We start from the raw sequence: 22,743 nt of genomic DNA, 5'->3' as shown, positions 1-22,743 counted from the left end.
AATTAAGAATGACGTGTGAATTCATGCCAGGAATAATAAGTGTGAAGTTTGATTTCCTCCCTTCTGTAATAAGCAGCCAATGAGGTATTTTTCCTTTATTCATGCGTTTAATCTGATACTGTTATAGCGCCGGCTAAACTGTTTATGTATGTAAGCACTTCAGAGTTATACCAAGCTAATAAGTCACTCGTAAGATAAGAAGGTTGTAAGAGTGTGCTTAACTGTATTTTCATTTACTTTATAATTATCACGGAAGGTGATAGATAATTCTGACTAAAACTACAGAATAAAGCCGCCAGTTAAAATCAAGGAACGGTTGTGCTCGTGGTTACTGGAGGGAGCTACAAGAGTTGACCATTTTCATCAACATTGGTGTCATATTGGCTTTGATATGATGGTATGGAGATTTTCATTTAACATTGAACTTCAACCAATCCCTACTATTAATACCAATAATATACTAATAGTGTGTTACTTTGCTTGCAGACAGAATAAAATGGCAAATCTTCGGACCTATCTTGATTCATTTTATAATACTGTTTTAGGTTGAGTTAGGGCGTCTGGGATTCTAACCAGAAAATAACCCAAAAATGAATAGTAATTTACATTCAACATTTGAATTGTTATGCTTGTTTGGAATTCAAAAGCATTCATCCCACTGTAGCACCAAGTGTAGTACCTCCTCTTCCTCTTTTTCTATGATTCGATCAAGGTCCCGACCTCTTTCTCTTTCTTTTCCCCTCTCCCTTATTTTCTTCCCTTTTCTCTCCCCCGCTTTTTCCTCCTTTGTCGTTTCCTTCTGAATGCCTGACACTAGGTCAAAGATGTCCGTATGCCGCTTGGAATATAAAGGATTTAAAACAGCATATGAAAACACAAAAAAATGACCACAGTTGGGGTGAGGTTTTCAAGTGTGAACCGGTGATGGATGAAGATAAAACTCTGAGTGACAAGCATGACTCACGTCTGTCCTAGACTTCTGAGAAGACCTCTCCAGCACATCATCACATGACAGATCCGAGTCCTCAGAGAAGCTCAGGTTTCTGCGCGACTTCAAATCTGGAATGGAAAAAACAAAGACAGCATCACTAACTGTTATCTCTCTCTGGACTTGATGTGACCATAACTAAAATAACTAGCCAGGAACATATAACCAAAGACCGGCATCAAGACTAAATGCCTTGCTCTAAGCAAGTGGTACATGGTAAACTACAGGCCATGGTATACCATGGTAAACTATAGACTCCATGACATCCTGTGTTTCTCTGTCAGTCTCACCTGACGACCTGCCGAGAGGTGACAATCGCTTCTTCCCAGAGTCGTTGGTGTTGGAGCTGGATGGCGTGCTGGGACATGACTTGTCGTCCTTATTCTTCTTCTTGTCTTTCTTGTACCCCGAGAACACAGCCTTCCACAGGGACTTGTGTTTGGGCGGCGACGGCGTCTCGTCTGTGCCGTGCTTGACTGACAGCTGGCTTTCATTCTTGGCTTTCTTCTCCTTCTTGTTCTTGCGAGGTGAGAAAAGCGAGCCGCGCTTCTTGCTCTTGCCCCCCGAGGCGGAGCCGTCGGAGGAGACGGTCGAGCTGTCCAGACTCTTGTTACCCTGACTGCTAAAGAAACGCTCTGATAGAGTCTCAGCCTTCTTTGACTCAAGAGATTTCACTGCATACGTCTTTGGAGAACCGGATGACTTCTTAGTACTTTTCCCGGAAGTCTCTGAGGCCACGTTCCACACCACTTTAGCCGAGGCGGCGGCGCCCTTGGCAGTGTCCGTCTCTTTCATCTTGTTGAGCTGCTTGGCCATGGCTTCCTTCAGAGCTTGGCTCTTGATGGACTTCTCTCTGGCTCTCATCCGTTCCTCTGCTATTTCCTTGGCCTCAGGGGAGAACTGCTGGGCCTTCTGGCTCTTCGAGGCCTGATGGTTCACAGGAAAAATGGGCTTTCCGTTTTCCATGGCCAGGGCCAGGTGCAGGGGACGCTTCTCCCTCTCCCTGTTGGGCTTGCTGCTGGGCGGAGTGTAGAACCTGTCCATGGTTGTGTCCGGCGTCCGCTCGTCGTACGTGTCCTCCACATCGTCCGCAAACGGGATCTCAGCCACACACTCCACAAATGACTTCCTCACCTCCTCCCGACGTGGTTTGCTGCTCTTCTCCCGTCTCATGACCACCAACGGAGTGACCGGAGCTGTGACCGGCGAGGTGACTGGCGAGGTGACCGGTGTAGTCCTGGGGGCAGGCTTGGGCGCAGATACTGGCATAGAAACAGGGCTGAGTTGGGTCCTTGGTGCAGGCACAGGGCTGTTGGTCTTGGTGGGTGCCACCTTGGCTGGCTTCTTGGCTGGCTCAGGTGTAGTGGGGCCATCGATCCCATTGTCCCAGGACACCTGGTGCTTCTGCTGCTGCTTGAGAGTAGCTGGCTCCTCGTTGGGCGGGGGCGGCGGGGGGCTGGATGGTGGGGTGAGCATGGTGGAGTCGGAAGTGTGGTAGCTGTCACTGGCCGCCTGGCTGGTCTGGTTGGTGGCCATGCTGCCATTGAGGCCTAGGCCGGAGCTGCTGCTGAGGTCCCTCCGTTCTGAGCCAATGCTCTTGGGTTCCACAGGGGAGATGACCTGGCCCTCCACCGTAATGTTCAGCCTGCGAATGACCGAGCGACCGGTGAAGGGAGAAGGGGAAGGCCTAAGTTCCTCTGAGAGATCCTCTGGGGTATAGGACTTGGTCGAGGGAGAGTCCGGAGTGGGCACCTTACCCACAGTAACATGACACTTCTCTGGGGCTTTGCTGCTGCTGCTACGGTCCAGTGGGGTGAGACCCAGACTCTTCCTGATCTCGGCACTCTTCAGCCAGAACTCCTCGATGATGTCCGTCTTCTTCACCGGGGTTTCGTCTGTGAAGTCCAGAGATTTTTGAGGCTCGGGGGTAGTCCTGTCAGAGGAGGCTGGTTTGGCTAGCGGAGTGGAGGTGATGGCAGGGACAGGCTGAGTTCTGACAGGGGAGTCCGAGGTGAGGGGTGAGGAGGGCTCGTGGCAGGGCAGTGGCTGGGCACAGATGGGAGACAGCGGGTTCCCTGTCGGGGGGCAGGAGCAGGGTGGAGAGTTGACAGGGGATTTTTGGGTGACCGTCTCAGGCAGTGGGATAGGCTGGGAGCGAATAGGGGATTGAACAGGGGAGTAAATTGGGGACAGGGCATGGGTAGCGTATTGGGGGCTCTTGGCATTGGGAGTCTGAACTGTCCTCTGGGGTATTGTGACGTTCTCCGATGCCAAGGGATCTGGGAAAAAGCGCATTCCAGGTGATTTGACCAGGTAGGAAGGAGACGTGTGAGACATCTGGAAGACAAGCAGAGGAAGAGGAGCATTTAGCCTTTGACGAAGTCATTAAATGCCAAGAACTAATGGCTAACAAGTAGATGAGAGGGAAACATTTCTTACCTGTAAATCAGGCTGTGGAGTCGGTGGTTTGACTGGCGAGAGCACAACTTCCGCAACTAACTTCACCGGACTGACACTAGGTTGTTCAATGCTATAGGTGATCCCCTGACTCTGCGACTTCTTGTCCTCTTCAGGAAGCGCATCACTGAGCTCTGACTGGTGCAGACGAGCCTCCGCCTCCGCGTCAGAGGGAATGTCCTCTGTAATAATATAGGCAAGATCAGTGTTGTTAATAAGCCTTCTGTGACGCCTCAATAAAGTATTAGATACGAAATAGTAGAGATTTGCTCAATAAGTTGGTTTAATACCCTGGTCCATCTCGGTGCCTGGCTCAAAATCATGGCTTCCCACTTCTGCTTCCGGGTCATCATCCTCACAGGGCTCTGAAGGCACAGGAGAGATACAGTTAAACAGAGGTATCAACTGAGCTTTCAGTTAGGTTCAAACAGTCTAATGGGTCGTTCCATGTCATTTCAGAAAGTCATGACACCCACGATCACAGATTGTTCTGAAAAGGTTTCTGTAGTTAGCAACAGATAAGATAAGCATTCCTACAACATGATTTCATTTAAATATAATTTGATCTCTGAGAAATTAAGCTATTGATTGCTTCCAAATTGGCCATTTTAATTTATAGTTCATATAATATTCAATAAATATAGTACACAACATCCAATTTCAGTGGGTGGTTTTCAATTATTATTATTTTTGATTACCCATGTCTTACACATTGGTAGAAAAAACGTTTGGTCCAAATAGGATGTTGGGTAGTATATTTATTGAATATTATTTATTCTCCTCCCTTTCTGCATCCTTTGACTCTCTATGTCCCCTATCCTCCAGGCCGGCTCGGTCCTCCCCTCCCACTCCGTGGCTCGACGACTCATTGCGAGCTCACAGAACAGGGCTCCGGGCAGCCGAGCGGAAATGGAGGAAAACTCGCCTCCCTGCGGACCTGGCATCCTTTCACTCCCTCCTCTCTACATCTTCCTCCTCTGTCTCTGCTGCTAAAGCCACTTTCTACCACTCTAAATTCCAAGCATCTGCCTCTAACCCTAGGAAGCTCTTTGCCACCTTCCCCTCCCTCCTGATTCCTCCTCCCCCTCCCCCCCTCCTCCCTCTCTGCAGATGACTTCGTCAACCATTTTGAAAAGAAGGTCGACGACATCCGATCCTCATTTGCTAAGTCAAACGACACCGCTGGTTCTGCTCACACACTGGTTCTGCCCTTCCCTGTGCTCTGACCTCTTTCTCCCCTCTCTCTCCAGATGAAATCTCGCGTCTTGTGACGGCCGGCCGCCCAACAACCTGCCCGCTTGACCCTATCCCCTCCTCTCTTCTCCAGACCATTTCCGGAGACCTTCTCCCTTACCTCACCTCGCTCATCAACTCATCCCTGGCCGCTGGCTACGTCCCTTCCGTCTTCAAGAGAGCGAGAGTTGCACCCCTTCTGAAAAAAACCTACACTCGATCCCTCAGATGTCAACAACTACAGACCAGTATCCCTTCTTTCTTTTCTCTCCAAAACTCTTGAACGTGCCGTCCTTGGCCAGCTCTCCCGCTATCGCTCTCAGAATGACCTTCTTGATCCAAATCAAGACTAGTCATTCAACTGAGACTGCTCTTCTCTGTATCACGGAGGCGCTCCGCACCGCTAAAGCTAACTCGCTCTCCTCTGCTCTCATCCTTCTAGACCTATCGGCTGCCTTCGATACTGTGAACCATCAGATCCTCCTCTCCACCCTCTCCGAGTTGGGCATCTCCGGCGCGGCCCACGCTTGGATTGCGTCCTACCTGACAGGTCGCTCCTACCAGATGGCGTGGCGAGAATCTGTCTCCTCACCACGCGCTCTCACCACTGGTGTCCCCCAGGGCTCTGTTCTAGGCCCTCTCCTATTCTCGCTATACACCAAGTCACTTGGCTCTGTCATAACCTCACATGGTCTCTCCTATCATTGCTATGCAGACGACACACAATTAATCTTCTCCTTTCCCCCTTCTGATGACCAGGTGGCGAATCGCATCTCTGCATGTCTGGCAGACATATCAGTGTGGATGACGGATCACCACCTCAAGCTGAACCTCGGCAAGACGGAGCTGCTCTTCCTCCCGGGGAAGGACTGCCCGTTCCATGATCTCGCCATCACGGTTGACAACTCCATTGTGTCCTCCTCCCAGAGCGCTAAGAACCTTGGCGTGATCCTGGACAACACCCTGTCGTTCTCAACTAACATCAAGGCGGTGGCCCGTTCCTGTAGGTTCATGCTCTACAACATCCGCAGAGTACGACCCTGCCTCACACAGGAAGCGGCGCAGGTCCTAATCCAGGCACTTGTCATCTCCCGTCTGGATTACTGCAACTCGCTGTTGGCTGGGCTCCCTGCCTGTGCCATTAAACCCCTACAACTCATCCATCCATCGCCGCAGCCCGTCTGGTGTTCAACCTTCCCAAGTTCTCTCACGTCACCCCGCTCCTCCGCTCTCTCCACTGGCTTCCAGTTGAAGCTCGCATCCGCTACAAGACCATGGTGCTTGCCTACGGAGCTGTGAGGGGAACGGCACCTCAGTACCTCCAGGCTCTGATCAGGCCCTACACCCAAACAAGGGCACTGCGTGCATCCACCTCTGGCCTGCTCGCCTCCCTACCACTGAGGAAGTACAGTTCCCGCTCAGCCCAGTCAAAACTGTTCGCTGCTCTGGCCCCCCAATGGTGGAACAAACTCCCTCACGACGCCAGGACAGCGGAGTCAATCACCACCTTCCGGAGACACCTGAAACCCCACCTCTTTAAGGAATACCTAGGATAGGATAAAGTAATCCTTCTCACCCCCCCCTTAAAAGATTTAGATGCACTATTGTAAAGTGGCTGCTCCACTGGATGTCATAAGGTGAACGCACCAATTTGTAAGACGCTCTGGATAAGAGCGTCTGCTAAATGACTTAAATGTAAATGTTAAATGTTGAATCCTATACATTTAAAATGGCCAATGTGGTTGCAATACAATTAGCTTAATTTCTTAGAGATCAAATTATATTTCAACAAAATAATGTAGCAGGAATTCAGAACAACTTGAGAGGGTGGGTGTCAAAGTCCTCTTTCTTGTTGCTTTTTGAAGGAACCCTAATCTGAACCCTCTCCATGTCTGACCTCTGAGTAAAAAGATAAGAAACAAAGTGTTATTAAACAAATACTTAAGAAAATGCCTTTGGGTAAATGTGAAGCGTGAAGAACAGGAATGAGATAAAAGCAAACGAAAGGGGATTATTGAAAACTCTGCTATAACAACAACTACAGACTAGGCTAAGGAAAGGTACACTTCTGGGACAAACTTTAAAAAGAGATTTGTGGTTAGATATGAACAGACACGTCATTATAACATGTAGACATAAACACGAAAACAAAAAGAGGAGCATATATCATGGCATGATTAGTGGTATGAGACATGCACTGATCCATTTCTGCAAAACACAAAGCATGACGCTTGCATCAAGCAATTGCACAACCAAAACGGGTTAATGGCATCACATGTCAGTGGACAGGCAAAAGTATCCCTCCTCCAAAGCGTCCTTGTGAGCTCGATACACTACAGGTGTAGGCGAGAGAGTTACTAGTTTGTATGTTTCTTTTGTGTGTCAAGAACGAAAGCCCTACAAAAAGCTTCAAATGGGAGTCACCCGACCTCAGAAACATGCAACTGTTAATATCAGAGGAAAACAACTATTCCAGAGAAATGACTGCACTCTAACTGTCAACTCCACCCTCATTCATTCCCCACCTAGTGACACCATTGTGCAGGCAGAGGCAACCTACCATAGACTTGCAACAGATCTGGTGAGTGTGACGTGTAGCCTACAAGAGAAACTCATTCTAATGTGTTATCAGCACAGCTTAAAGAGAGCTTTACCCTGGCTGGCCTGGCACACTGTGAATGATCTGACTTTCAACCCCAAACACATCCTGACCTCCGACAGACAGGCTTTAACACGACCTATACCCATCCCCAGGCAGAATAACAGTTTTTAAAAACTTTTACCCCTTTTTCTCCCCAATTGGTAGTTACAGTAGCTGCAACTCCCGTACGGACTCGGGAGAGGCGAAGGTCGAGAGCCATGCATCCTCCGAAACACAACCCAACCAATCCGCACTACTTCTTGACACAATGCATATCCAGCCCAGGAGCCAGCCGCACCAATGTGTCGGAGGAAACACCGTACACCTGGTGACCGTGTCAGCGTGCATTGCGCCCGGCCCGCCACAGGAGTTGCTAGTGCACGATGGGACAAGAACATGCCTGCCAGCCAAACCCTCCCCTAACCCGGACGACGCTGGGCCAATTGTGTGCCAACCCGTGGGTCTCCCGCAGCGACACCTCTTGCACTGAGATGCAGTGTCTTAGACCACAGAGCTTGATGGTGCTTGCCGCTATAGATGTGTCAAGTCTAGAACACCTTATGCAACTCGTCTCCACTTCTACTCCTATTTGCTGTCGTTACTGTATAGTCCGATGCACAGGGAAGCGGGGTTGGGTGGTGAGTGAAGTGGTAAGGGTAGTGCAAGTGTTGGCTTCACCCCAAGAGAGATACGCTCTCCTGCGTGGCATCATTCCGGCATGCATGCTTGCGAGTGTGAGTCTGTGTGAGTGTGTGCTGCCATGCAAGGCCGGTATACAGTAGCATAGAGTTACGAGCTAAAGTATATAGGGATCATCATATAGAATGATCACATATATCGCACTGCACTACCTCCGGACACCGACTCCAACCAGACTCGCACAGCCTCATGACGAGTGGATGTGTGGGCGGAGGCTACATTCAAAACAAACATTGGGATAGGAAATGAACGTAAAACAACAGACACGTGGGAAAGAAACAACAGAACAAAACAAAGCCAAACTAGACAGTCTAAAAAGAATGAGAAAAATAAATGAAGGAAGCCGGGGTGTGATTGTTGACCTTTGACCTGACCCAGTGACACCGGTGTCTTTGTCCGCCAAGTCACAACCCCAGACCCCCGCAATAACAATTAGACACAACATAAAAGGCTGGACAAAAATTAGACACAGAAAATAAAGCAGGTCAATCAAAACAAATCACAGATTATAGACAATATGTTTGTTAATGTTGGGGTTAACAGGGTGGCTCCTCCTGGCTCAGACACACAGAAGTAGCCGGTCTGATGAGAAATACTGGTCTCTTCCCTCAACCTGGAGACCCACAGCCAAGAAGCCACGGGGCCAGGTCTGGTAGTGTACCCAGGGATCAGCTCCTCTGGGCTGGGTTACCTGTGGAGGGGGACTGGGTGAGCGTGGTGGATGGCTGGGAGGCCGAGGCAGGAGGCTCCTCCTTGTCCCCCTCTGACAGTGTGGAGACTCGTCTGAGATTCTTAATGCCCGTTGGATCCACAGGCTGCAGCACCTGCTGGATCTGCAGGTTTCTGGCTGTAGGGAGGTGTAGGGGTTGGGTCATATACATGTGATGGTGATGTGTGTGGATATGTGTTGCAGAAGGGTGAGAGAGAGTAGAGGAGAGACAGTCGTTGAGGAAGAAGGGTGGGAATACAAAGGGAAAGGGGAACAGACAGGACAGAACGGGAAAAGGAGAGAGGAGGCAGAGAGGTGATTAAAGACCAGTAGGAGACAGTAGAGTTGTATATGATATAACACAAACAGGAAGGTGGACGCTGCATGCACTAGCATCCTGGAACAAGAGTAGCAGCTTAACAGTGAAGGTATTACATTAGGAACAAGACTTTAACAATGTTTATCATCACACCACTCTCTATCATGCTAAAACTGTAACGACTAAAACTGACTCTGTACATTTTCTTAGTATTAGTCGATTAGTACAAAGTTGAAAGATAAAAATAAATAAAAAAGTTCATTTGAAAAACGTTAAAAGTTAGGGTAAAACGGGAAGTCATATTTCAGCTTGAAAATGTAAAACAGAGAATGAAAAATAAATCACTCTTACTCTCTTCAAAATAGCAAACATAACCAAATCAGACAACATAATAATGCAAACAAAACACTCCTGGAGAAAGCCTGGTAAAAAGAAACAAATTGATGAGGATGTTTCTTCACTCGTAGTTATTGTACAAACTGCAAAACTCATCCGCAGGCAGTGGTGCTACCTTTAAATCTACAGGTATCCTCTTCGTCTTGGAGATTCTCCAGCCATATGCCTGACTGGAGCTCCTGCTCCCACGGGCAGTACTCCCCCTCTACCAGTTGGGGGAGACATCGCCCACATAATAACACACACACACACACACACACACGGGAAAGACACAAACGCATTCAGACACAGACATCACACACACAGGAAGGGAGACACATGGTGGGAAAGAGGAGGAGAAGAAGAGGGAGGAAGAGAGATGGAGAAGATGAGGAAAACGATGACTTTACAATGACAGGTGAAAAAGGTACACTTTTCTACAAGAAGCAGATTCAGTCTGTTCTGAGATAAATTGTCACAGAGCTGAGATGAAGACTGAATGCTCACATACATATGAGGAGGAGGGATGAGGAAGACCTCATAGGAAAAACATGGACATCCCTCTGGCTCTGACACCAGTTTACTGGAGGCTACCTCTCAGAACCCACTGACTGAACACCTAGAAACAGCAGCTACATTCAGAAATGTCATATTACTACCTTGTCATTGAATCAGAACAGACAGAATATTAAGGATCGGCACGCCAACAGGACATCTGAAAACCTCAGACAAACTGCATAGATGTTTGCGAAACTTCAAAAAAATGTTTACCATCAGTCGATTCCGCCTCATCGTCCTCCTCTTCTTCGTCATCTTCCTCCTCCTCCACTTCTAGATCCCTAGCAATGTGACCATGTGTCTCGTCCTCTCCCTCACCGTCCTCTCCCTCAGCCCCTGGGTCGCTGTCAGTCTTCAGCTTGGCATGGAGCTCCACAGCCTCCTTCCAGGGTACTCCTCCCAGGTCTGAGGGGCTGGGGGGCTCCTGCTGCTCCTCCTCATGTTGCTCCTCTTCATCCTGGTCCTCTTCCTCCATGTCAGACTCAGAGCTGCTGTATGAAAGCAAGGGAGGGAGGTGCAAGTTAGAGCAGGCAGGGATGGAGTCATCATGGAAGGGGATATATACCAACAACACTTACTGGCACTGTATGTATCCAGTACTAGAAAAACACTAACCATAACGATCATCACATACGAACATGCAATATTAAAATGATAATTTAAGTATCTGCCAAGCTTTGTATACATGACTATATATAGACCTATGTTAAATTGCTGAGATTCAACAGTTGTTGCCACAGGTCACCCCATGCAGAGTTGACTGTTCCTCTGTGGTCTCACCTGGAGCCCAGGTCTGCGTGCGCGTCCTTGTCCAACACACTGCTTAGGTTGTGTTCGGCCAGCGTCTCCTCTGGCACCTCCTCTAGGTCCTCCTCCCGCTGCAGAGACAGACGGTAGTTCTCCAGCTCGATGCGCTCCGGCGTGCCCCGCAGACGCTTAGCCAGGCTGGGCTCCTGCAGCCCGTTCACCTCCGGGACTGGGGTGGACCGGAGGGGGAGAGAATACAGACAGGCAACTGAGAAATCATAGGTAGCACGGTCGAGGAGAGGAGCGGGAGGGATACCGCAGCGCAAGAGCCATGCGAGGCTTGTAGACACTAGGCAGGCTCAGCTTTCATTCAAACTGGGGCTATGCTCCTCTGCAACTTCTCTCAAGGTTTGCACTATACCATGGGACCAGTATACTGGGCCTACTGTATAACAACATGCTACCAGAAACCAGATCTCTTCCATAATCACGTTTCCATCCATGTTTCTTCCACGACTATAGTTGGGCAAGGATTTATTGTGGCTCATTTTCTATCAACTGATTTGTGTCACGTTTGAGATATTTTTGTTTGGTTTATATACACATTTCTTTTGGAATCTAGGAAAAACAGGACAAAAACACAGCCATTCTAATAATTTATTGCAGAAATGTTTGTTTCCTACAGTGTCTCACAAATCCAATATATATAGCGTATATTATTGATACTTTATAGAACTATATAACATTCTATATGCAACAGGGTAAAGGTTGGTACTACTTTGCCTGTTTCCCATCCTAGGAAGCAACTCTTAAAGCTGACAGACACTGAAAGTCGAAATTTGAGGTGAGATTATACAGTAGCACAGATGCGGTAAAGATGTCAATGGAACACAGGACACTGACGCCGTCATTGAGGCACATTCAACAAACCTGATATAACAAAGTGGATATTCGTCAAATCCATAAGGATTTATACACAGAGTGTACAAAACATTAAGGACACATGCCTTTTCCATGACAGACCAGGTGAAAGCTATGACCCCTTATTGAGGTCTCTTGTTAAATCCACTTCAAAATCAGTATAGATGAAGGGGAGGTTAAAGAAGGATTTTAATGCCTTGAGACAATTGGAGACATGGATTGTGTTTGTGGGCGATTCAGAGGGGGAATGGGCAAGACAAAATACTTAAGTGCCTTTGAACGGGATATGGGAGTAGCTGCCAGGCGCACAGGTTTGTGTCAAGAACTGCAACGCTGCTGTTTTTTCCCCCCACACTCAACAGTTTCCCGTATGTACCAAGTGTGACGACCCTCCCAGTCTGTCTGCCAAATTCTTTCCCTTTGCTCTTGTTTTCCTTAATAGGATGTCGGTGGGCGGACAAATGGGACACACCTGGGCTTGGGTGTGTCCCAGGATAAATGCACCTCTTCCCCCATTCATTGAGGAGACTCTCTCCATGCAGACATTGATAGATTTTGGGCGTGGCTGTTTTTGTTTGTTTGCGTTGGCACCTTTCAACACCCCTCATTATCACATTTATGCACGCAACCACTCACTTACACTACTGACTACACATACCATTGTTAATTGTATTTAGGTTAATTAAGTTAATAAATATATTTTGTTATTCCTTATCTCCACGTTGTGGAGAAGGGGAGGGTGCAACTCAATATTAGGAAGGTGTCCTTAATGATGTTTTGTACACTCAGTGTATATTGTAAAAGGCCCACAATGTGGTTACTGAAGTCAGATTTTGATATATTTGGCTATTTTCGCTGCATAACTCCCATTCGTATGAGCTAGTTGGATAGCTAGCATAAATTAGTCGCGGTAGTCAAAGTAGTTTAACTGTAATGCAGTTGATAAGTGATATTGACATCCATCAGATTTTTACCTCAGAATATTGTGAAATACACATACAGTATAAACAACAGCCTAAATGACAGCTAATTCTGGTGGTGAGCAATGAGGGGATTTTTTACGCATTTCCAACGCGTAAAAATGGTTTGGGTCATGTTCCATTTACCATTTTACCGCATCTACAGGGCACAGCAACCCTTAGAAATGTTTTCTTTAAAATTCTAAATGTAGCTTATAAGTTAAGGGAGTGAGAAACTTACCAACAGACAATGTGTTGTAAGCAATGACCTTACGCAACACTCACCAAAGCATGGTGTGGTAGTGAGTGTGATATTTGATTTGTTTTCATGAGCTGGTGCTAGTGGTGACAGTTCATGTCAGATGAGTGAAACTGAAGAATGCAGAACTCTAGTATCACAGGGGAGCATTTAGAGGGCAATTACACGGTCTGCATCATGAGACGATAGATTCTCGAGCCAATTCGTCTTATTCCACTAACCTCTAAAGACTATAACAGAAATGATAGGGATTCCCAAAGGTCAGCATGTGTTACGAGATGATCAAGGTCATTGCCATTATCAGGTAATATATGTCATATGTCTGCGGCCTGCCTATATCTTATATAATATATCTTTAGTTCCAAGTATAAATGTGCTGGGGGGGGGTGAAAGCCTTATATTTACCTCAATTATAATACTGGCATAGTAGGCCTACAGATGACCTATTAAAATAATCTAAGATACAAACTTCCCAATTCAGATCATTCGCCTGACATTAGATATATCAAGCTACACGTTTCAGCTATTACATCTATGACCCCACAGTACATGCAAGAGAAATGTAACATTTTAGGAAAGGCAGTAGAGGTGTTCGTATGCAAAGAGAGAAGGTGGGAATGCAGGAGGACAGACAAGACAGCCACTGACGGTATGGTCAGAGAGGAGAGGGAGGGTGGATCTCACAAGGGGCCAATCACAAGCACTGTTTCAAGCACTAGCTTTTGGCTTCGGGCTGCTCTGATAGGAGGGTGAAAAGGTAAAGCTTACAGAGAACCAATCACAAGCACTGATACAGGCACGCTCTAGTCAGCGGGTCAAAAAGGAGAAGACAAAGCTGAGAAAGTCACAGGCCACTACAGGTTACAATCACAAGTTTGGCTATCGATTAAAGCACAGGCAGGCAAAAGAGCACACAATTTACTTCTTGAGTAATATAACATGTTAAATATCATAAATAAATGTAGATAATACGACATTTAATGTACATAACTACAGGTTACAATTCAACAGGTTACTGTTAAATTACTATAAGTCAGTGAGAAAAGGTCACTTGAGTATAATGGTCTTAAAAACCACAGAAGAAAACAGCGAAGGCTCATCATTTTGCCTGACTGTTATTTTAATTTCCAGGCCGAGAAATTAAGAAGAAGAAGATGCACCATTTGTTTCAAATCTAGCTGACGGCCGGGCTACTTTACTAGCCAAAATCAATCCCAAATTGGATACGAATGGGAGGGAATGCTGCATCTTCAAGAAATAAATACCACACACACAGAATCACAAGATTTACATCAACAGGACAGCAAGTCAACAAGCTATACGAAAGACGGATAGAGGATGCTAGCTTAGATCTATACAGTTTCACTCAGAGTAATTAGTTGGTGAAGTGAAGTCAGACGTCATAGGGAGACGGGATGTTATACAAAGCATTGTGGGCACTGTAGTACACCATGCTACAGGTCATGCTAGGAGATTGAGCAGGGCGTTGAGGGTGAAACAGCAGAGGAGGTAGACACAGTAGGTACAAAGGAATGGCGAGTCGAAGGGGTTTAGTGCCACCTGGTGGCAGGTCCAGGAGAGGGTCCGGCAGAGGGTGCGCAGGGGCCACTCCCTACTCCCCCGGGCCAGCGAGGCCAAGCAGGGCAGTGGCACCACAGCTAGAGGTGAGGAAAGCGGGATAGTGGGGGTACCTGAGGACCGGCGCTCGGTGGGGGAAGGGGATGCCATCGCCCCCCTCCCGGGGGAGTCCACAGTGACCGCCGCGGGCAAGGAAGCCTGGTTGTCCTGGAGACGAGACAGAAGTGCAGGGGAGGAGGGGGTCAATACACATCCTACACCTCCTGATTATCCTACGAAACAGATCCAGTGTGAGAGTGAGAGATTGAGAGGAATAAATTCACAGAGCTGGAGAGAGACATGGTAGAGCTCAGAGAGCTAGTCCACACAATACGGCAGCCATCCCAACTTTTGCCAGGACCATGACGGACGTCACCCTAAACTGTAGCCCCAGTACTTCACACAGGAGCAACAGAGCAACGGACACCCCGCCGAGACCAGCGAGACACCCTCCCAGACCTGAAAGACCCCCTCCTGAAGGACCTGCACTGAGAGAACCCACGCCAAGAGGACCTACACCCAGGGCACAGCATCACCAACCACACCCCAACCAGCTAAGACCACCCCAAACAAACCCTGGCCACACTCTATATAGGCCCCCCCATATCATACCTATGCCCCTTCTGTCCACCCCATACCCCCCACCCCTGCGGCAAAGACCTCAACATGATAGCAGGACATATGCCCAGGCTGTGGGCAGAGCAACAGGTCCAACCCCCACTATTACACCCGCCCAAGCCCCATCCTGCTACCTAAGAGATATGTATCAGATGCTCAACATGCTCTGCTCACACCTACTGTGATGGTCCGGGCCTAAACCACACAAAAACAACACTAGACACTACGGAACACAAAGCTTTTACTCTCTCATCCTGGAATATACAAGGTCTGAGGTCATCTGCCTTTGGCCTAAAGAGCAGGAACCCAGACTTCATCAAAGAAATTGGAAATATAGACATTGTCATCCTACAAGAAACATGGTGTAAAGGAGACGGACCCACTGGTTGCCATCTAGGTTACTGAGAGCTGGTAGTCCCATCCACCAAACTACCAGATGTGAAACAGGGAAGAGACTCCGGGGGTATGCTAATTTGGTATAGAGCAGTCCTAACTCACTCTATTCAATTAATCAAAACAGGAACATTTTACATCTGGCTAGATATTAATAAGGGAATTCTCTCAATAGAGAAAAATATCCTCATGTGTCCTACCTATATCCCCCCCAATAGAACCCCCATTAACGATGGCAGCTTCTCCATCTTAGAGGGGGAGATCAACAATTTCCAGACCCAGGGTCCTGTACTAGTTTGTGGCGACCTAAGTGCCAGAACTAGACAAGAACCTGACACCATCAGCAAACAGGGGGACAAGCACCTACCTGGAGGGGACAGCATTCTCTCCCCCATATGCCCCCCTAGGCACAACCATGACAACATAACCAACAAAAACGGGTCACAACTCCTGCAGCTCTGTCGCACACTGGGTATGTACATATGGACCACAAAGCTTCTACCATCTCATCCTGGAATATACAAGGTCTGAGGTCATCTGCCTTTGGCCTAAAGAGCAGGAATCGTAGGCTTCGAGGGGACTCCTACGGTAGGTACACATATAGCTCATCTCTTGGCAGCAGTACTGTAGACTACTTCATCACTGACCTCAACCCAGAGTCTCTCAGAGCGTTCACAGTCAGCCCACTGACACCCCTATCAGATCACAGCAAATACACTCTTCTTGAACAGAGCAATACTCAATCATGAGCCAAAGGAGGTGAATAATATATATTTTTAAATGCTATAGATTGAAGGAGAGTAGTGTGTACCAAAAAACAATTGGGCAACAACAAATTCAATCCCTTCTAGACAATTTCCTGGACAAAATGTTTCACTGTAATAGTGAAGGTGTAATGCTGGCAGTAGAAAATCTAAACAGTATATTTGACCTCTCAGCTTCCCTATGAAATTTAAACATTTCAAACAGAAAACCTAAGAAAATGAACAACAACGACAAATAGTTTGATGAAGAACGCAAAAACCTAAGAAAGAAATTGAGAAACCTGTCCAACCAAAAACATAGAGACCCAGAACACCGGAGTCTACGCCTTCACTATGGTGAATCACTAAAACAATACAGAAATACACTACAGAAAAAGAAGGAACAGCACGTCAGAAATCAGCTCAATGTAATTGAAGAATCCATAGACTAACCACTTCTGGGAAAATTGGAAGACACTAAACAAAGAACAACAGGAAGAATTATCTATCCAAAACGGAGACGTATGGGTAAACCACTTCTCCAATCTTTTGTCTCTATAACAAAGAACAAACCGCAAAATCATGAACAAATACAAATCTTAGAAACAACTATTAAAGACTACCAGAACCCACTGGATTCTCCCATTACCTTGAATGAACTACAGGATAAAATAAAAACCCTCCAACCCAAAAAGGCCTGTGGTGTTGATGGTATCCTCAATGAAATGATAAAATATACAGACAACAAATTCCAATTGGCTATAATAAAACTCTAACATCATCCTACAGCAGCACCTAGATCTTCTGCACAGATTCTGCCAGACCTGGGCCCTGACAGTAAATCTCAGTAAGACCAAAATAATGGTGTTCCAAAAAAGGTCCAGTCGCCAGGACCACAAATACAAATTCCATCTGGACACCGTTGCCCTAGAACACACAAAAAAAAATGATAAATACCTTGGCCTAAACATCAGCGCCACACGTAACTTCCACAAAGCTGTGAACAATCTGAGAGACAAGGCAAGAAGGGCATTCTAATTCCGTATACAACGTAAAACACCAAATAATGCACGCTGTGCAGAATTAGGCCGATACCCGCTAATTATCAAAATCCAGAAAAGAGCCGTTAAATTTTACAACCACCGAAAAGGAAGGGATTCCAGAAACCTTCCATAACAAAGCCATCACCTACAGAAATGAACCTGGAGAAGAGTTCCCTAAGCAAGCTGGTCCTGGGGCTCTGTTCACAAACACACCCCACAGAGCCCCAGGACAGCAACACAATTAGACTCAACCAAATCATGAGAAAACAAAAAGATAATTACTTGACACATTGGAAAGAATTAACAAAAAAAAAAAAACAGGACAAACTAGAATGCTATTTGGCCCTAAACAGAGAGTACACAGTGGCAGACTACCTGACCACTGTGACTGACCCAAACTTAAGGAAAGCTTTGACTATGTACAGACTCAGTGAGCATAGCCTTGCTATTGAGAAAGGCTATGAGCTCACTGCCCACAAAATTAGGTGGAAACTGAGCTGCACTTCCTAACCTCCTGCCAAATGTGTGACCATTTTAGAGACACATATTTCCCTCAGATTACACAGATCCACAAAGAATTTGAGAACAAACACGATTTTGATAAACTCCCTTATCTATAGGGTAAAATACCACAGTGTGCCATCACAGCAGCAATATTTGGGACCTGTTGCCACAAGGCCAACCAGTGAAGAACAAAAACCATTGTAAATACAACTCATATTTATGTTTATTTATTGTCCCCTTTTGTACTTTAACCATTTGCACATCGTTACAAGATTAAATATACAAAATATGACATTTGTAATGTCTTTATTATTTTGGAACTTCTATGAGTGTAATGTTTACTGTTAATTTTTATTGTTTATTTCACTTTTGTATATTATCTACTTCACTTGCTTTGGCAATGTTAACATATGTTTCCCATGTCAATAAAGCCCCTTCAATTGAATTGAGAGAGAGAGAGGGTGAGATAGGGTGAGAGAGAGAAAGGGTGTAAGAGAGTGAGAATGAGTGTGTGTGTGGGGGGGGAGATGATGAGTCAGTAGTACCTTAGCATTGAGCAGAGCAGGGGTCGGTGCCGGCCTCTTCCTCTGAGCCTGACCAGACGAGCGGTAACAGTAGTGGGGCTTGCAGTAAAACTTTCCTGGAGGAGAGGAGACAGAAAAGTACTAAACCAGTGCAGAACAAACATACTGCAGACTGCATTAACCTCATCTGACTGTTGCATACTCTTCAGTGCCGTGAAAGCCTGTGTGTGTGTGTGTGTGTGTGTGTGTGTGTGTGTGTGTGTGTGTGTGTGTGTGTGTGTGTGTGTGTGTGTGTGTGTGTGTGTGTGTGTGTGTGTGTGTGTGTGTGTGTGTGTGTGTGTGTGTGTGTGTGTGTGTGTGCTGTACATAGAAAGACAACATTTTGTCCTCCCTCCCTAAGTTCCTACTGGGCATTCTGGAGTCTGCTCTACCAGTGGGATGACTGGGATCACAAACTAAAACTGGGAGAAACAGCCACTCTTGTCATTGCGAACAATTTGCTACTTGTTCCATGAGCACAAGAGAGGCCTTGTGACACTCAGAGAGAGAAAATGAATAAATCATGCAGCAGACACTATGAGAACAATATGATGACTCTTACTGTAACCACAAGGACAAAGCTTGGCATAGCGTGTGTGTGTGTGTGTGTGTCTATGAGTCAACACTTTTTACAGTACCTTCATCATGTACCAGGTGCCTTTGAGTCTAAATTGACCGTATTGTGTGTCAGAAATGTCTGTGCCCTGTTTGAATTTAGTCAAAACAAAGTGATTGTGTCATTCAGCGGGATGTTTCTGTGAACATATCAACAGTGTATGCAAGCTGTATCTATTCACACGTACACTCAGTGTGACAAAACATTAGCAACACCTTCCTAATATTGAATTGCACCCCCCTTTGCCCTCAAAACAGCCTCAATTCACCGGGGCATGGAATCTACAAAGGTGACGAAAGCGTTCCACAGGGATGCTGGCCCATGTTGACTCCAATGCTTCCCACAGTTGTGTCAAGTTGGCTGAATGTCCTTTGGGTGGTGGACCATTCATGATACACATAGGAAACTGTTGAGCATGAACAACCCAGCAGTGTTGCAGTTCTTGACACACTCAACCCAGTGCACCTGGCACCTAGTAAAATACCCCGTTCAAAGGCAGTTCAATCTTTTGTCTTGCCCATTCAGCCCCTGAATGGCCCACACACACAATCCATGTCTCAAATTGTCTCGAGGCTTAAAAAACCTTCTTTAACTTGTCTCCTCCCCTTCATCTACACTGATTGAAGTGGATTTAACAAGTGACATCAATAAGGGATCATAGCTTTCACCTGGATTCACCTGGTCTGCCATGGAAAGAGCATGTTTCCTTAATGTTTTGTACACTCAGTGTACATTTGTCTTAGTCTGATCCCAGAACTGTTTGTATGACGTTACCAACTCCTACAGTCATTCAATGGGAAGACAGCACAAACATATCTGTACTGAGCGAAAAGCACACTACACATTGGAACCACAACAGGTGGCTTTAAAGTAGGGTCTTCCTCCACGTACCGTCCTCCACATCGAAGGCGTAGGACGAAAGTCGTAGTGTGGTGCCGCAGTAGTCACACTTGAAGCAGCTGCGGTGGAAGAACTTGCCCTCGGCACTCAGCCGCTCCATCACGTACACACGCTTCCGGCAGAAGAAGCACACGTCACTGCCCCCGATGTTCTGGGGGAACTCCTTCCTCAGGGAACTCTGTAAGGGTGAGAGGAGACAGTATTAGGGGCTGGGGAGAGGTAAAGAGAGATGAGGAGAGTGGGAGGCCATTTTCCTGAAGCCCCCGGCTTCACAACTAAGTGGGAAAAATCTAACTGGTAGAGAGTTAGGGGATATGGGATCAAATGTTCCATTGATATCAAACCATTCACAACCTAGTAGATTATGGCTGTGAATTAGCCACTGACATTTTATTTATTTTTAACACCAGGCAAAAGATTTTCAGAAACACCTGAGATTATAGCCACCACAAAAGGCCACAACGCTTAAGTGGGGTCAAATGTTTCACACACACAGAACACTGGTCACAGAGTTCCTAACACACACACACACACACAATCTGTCTCTAGAACTAGAAGGAAGTCCTCGTTACACTCATCATCACCAAACACCACATTTACGTTCCCTAGCTGGAGTCACTTCACTCTTGGGTCTACAACATGCCTAGTGTCCTACGATGCCATTGGCTCTTACCAACTCCCTCTTGTCAAGTAAGGGCTTAGGTTCCTCTTGAGGCTGAAGCTGATTGGCTATCTGCTCAGCCAATAAGCTCACTTCCCCTGTGTACATCTTTAAATAGCTCTATCGGAGGCAGAGAGAGAGAAAGAAAGGACAGTAGGATGAGAAAGACAAAGAGAGAGGAAAAAGAAAGACATGCCAAGACAAAGGGATACTTCGGGATTAGTGCAATGACTGGAAGTCTATGGTATCTCCTAGCAATGTAGACGATACTTTTTATTTTATTTTTATTTATCCGTTATTTTACCAGGTAAGTTGACTGAGAACACGTTCTCATTTGCAGCAACGACCTGGGGAATAGTTACAGGGGAGAGGAGGGGGATTAATGAGCCAATTGTAGACTTCCAGTCATTATGCTAAGGCTAGTTAGCAATTGCGCTAGCACTAGTTCGCAACTTCCTTCAAACTGCACGCAGAGACATACAAATGGTATCCACGAGTTCATCTGACTCTGGGGAAGTAGATAAAAGGGCCTCATTGCCAACATCCCGAAGTATCCCTTTACGGATGAGAGAAAAGACAAAACCAAATGGCAGAGTAGAAGGAGTTGTATGAGGAAGAGGGGTAAACTATGATGGGATGTGAGGTAGTACACTATGTAAGGCACTAAAGGGCAAAAATATTCAACTGATCGTGAGAGGGAAACTAGGCCATGTTCAGTTGATCAGCCCACCAGCCCCACCCAATGAACTGCTTCGAATGAGTATTTTCAACAGAAGAGAAATACGTGCAAACCAACTGCATACAACTCTCGAACCCTCATTGGCACAAAGAAAGCCATTACCCACACCGCGCCACATGCAGTGTCCGACAGAAAGCCTATTTGATTTGAAGCAATAAAACACATGTGATGTGTACACACCATTACTTTAATGAGGAGCGAAAGCTGTTGACTGGCTCTGTGAGGCTGAGTATGATCCTGGACTTTGACTGTGTCTATATGCGCTTATACCCATATACACAGGCACGCTCACACAAACACACACAGATGTATGGTGTTAATGTTTCCTGCGCTCCCCTTTGGCTAAGAAAACAAGAAAGATAGTTGGTCACCGTGGACACAGGAAGTTAGGATCAACTGTGCACATTCAAAAGAGCAGAGATTCACTGTAATATCTCAAACGCGCTTCAGCTGTAACCCTAAAAACGGCCCGGATTAGATCAACAAAGATCCCAAAATAACATTTTTCCTGCAGAGAGACAGAATTGAGGTCAGTTAGCACAGCGTAAGCCATAGAAAAGAGATTGAAATATTTTAAAGTATGGCTGATTTACCGTAAATATACCATGGTGTATTACAGTGGCACATCTCTGGGGCGTGATTACACCAGCCCAGTTGGAACAGAACAGGGCTTATGAACATGAGGATCAAATTCAACTGTATTGAGGCCAAAACATCAGGCAAGGACTCCCCTAAGCACAGAGACCACACAACTGAAATGCAATGCAGGCCACACCTAAGGGACTACTTACAGCAATCTATTGGAACATAAATAAATCGTATGGCTATGACTACAGTACACTCTCTTCCACATTTCAGTGGCATCACACTTTTCACCACAGCAATCTGAGTAGTATCTTTGACGAAAACGGCAGGATGCGTTTTTACATCCATACATCATATGAACCATTCCTGTATGCAGTGTGAACTTGCTTGTTAGGACACACATTGGAGATCAGTTCAATTACATATCACAGGCCAGGCAGTGAGTTATTTGGCCCGTCTTCAAGAGCCAGTGAGTGTTAGGGTGATTTCAACTGTCAATCTTCCCAGAAGGGAGGGGCTACCGGTCTCAGAGTTTCAGGGGAGGAGAGGGGGCTCTCTGGGTTCTGGCTGTGGGACAGGTGCCCCTTTTGTATACAGAAATGCAAGGGGTTTTTTCGTGGATTCCAGGGGGGAAAAGAGGGAAGAGAAAGGGCAGTTATGGCAGGATGACTTGGTTAGAGAAAAGACAAATGAGGAAAGATGTAAAAGAAGCTGATATGAAAATCCCTCACATTCCAATTCTACAGAACAGTGACGACTGATACTGAGCAAATAGTATGACTAATCGAAACCCAAGTGTTTTTTATTGATCAGTTTATCGCTCCATCTGACAGTCATGATAAATAGTAAAGTGGCTAAAGAGGTCAGAGACGAGGCCGGTTCCTAGGTAGTCGTAA

At 46.4% G+C, this 22,743-nt stretch overlaps 1 protein-coding gene across 16 annotated transcripts in view; it reads right to left on the bottom strand.

Annotated features, from left to right (window-relative positions):
• mical3a (microtubule associated monooxygenase, calponin and LIM domain containing 3a) overlaps positions 1–22,743 on the bottom strand; it is a 154,831-nt gene that overhangs the window by 14,895 nt on the left and 117,193 nt on the right. For 8 of the 16 annotated variants that reach the window (XM_046310612.1, XM_046310602.1, XM_046310627.1 and 5 more), the window contains 13 exons: positions 20,536–20,643; positions 19,854–20,040; positions 18,329–18,423; positions 14,557–14,650; positions 10,760–10,955; positions 10,193–10,470; positions 9,558–9,647; positions 8,710–8,865; positions 8,171–8,233; positions 3,736–3,810; positions 3,428–3,627; positions 1,279–3,325; positions 965–1,059 (listed from right to left, as the gene is read on the bottom strand). In XM_046310612.1, coding sequence (XP_046166568.1) covers positions 965–1,059; positions 1,279–3,325; positions 3,428–3,627; positions 3,736–3,810; positions 8,171–8,233; positions 8,710–8,865; positions 9,558–9,647; positions 10,193–10,470; positions 10,760–10,955; positions 14,557–14,650; positions 18,329–18,423; positions 19,854–20,040; positions 20,536–20,643 — 3,684 coding nt within the window. The remainder of the gene's footprint in view (positions 1–964; positions 1,060–1,278; positions 3,326–3,427; positions 3,628–3,735; positions 3,811–8,170; positions 8,234–8,709; positions 8,866–9,557; positions 9,648–10,192; positions 10,471–10,759; positions 10,956–14,556; positions 14,651–18,328; positions 18,424–19,853; positions 20,041–20,535; positions 20,644–22,743) is intronic. The other 8 variants (XM_046310717.1, XM_046310722.1, XM_046310645.1 and 5 more) reach the window with 7 other exon arrangements.

Source organism: Oncorhynchus gorbuscha, linkage group LG02, assembly GCF_021184085.1.
Source record: "Oncorhynchus gorbuscha isolate QuinsamMale2020 ecotype Even-year linkage group LG02, OgorEven_v1.0, whole genome shotgun sequence".
NCBI lineage: Eukaryota > Metazoa > Chordata > Actinopteri > Salmoniformes > Salmonidae > Oncorhynchus > Oncorhynchus gorbuscha.
Note: the sequence above shows the minus strand (reverse complement) of the source record. Positions and strands in the feature narration are given on the sequence as shown.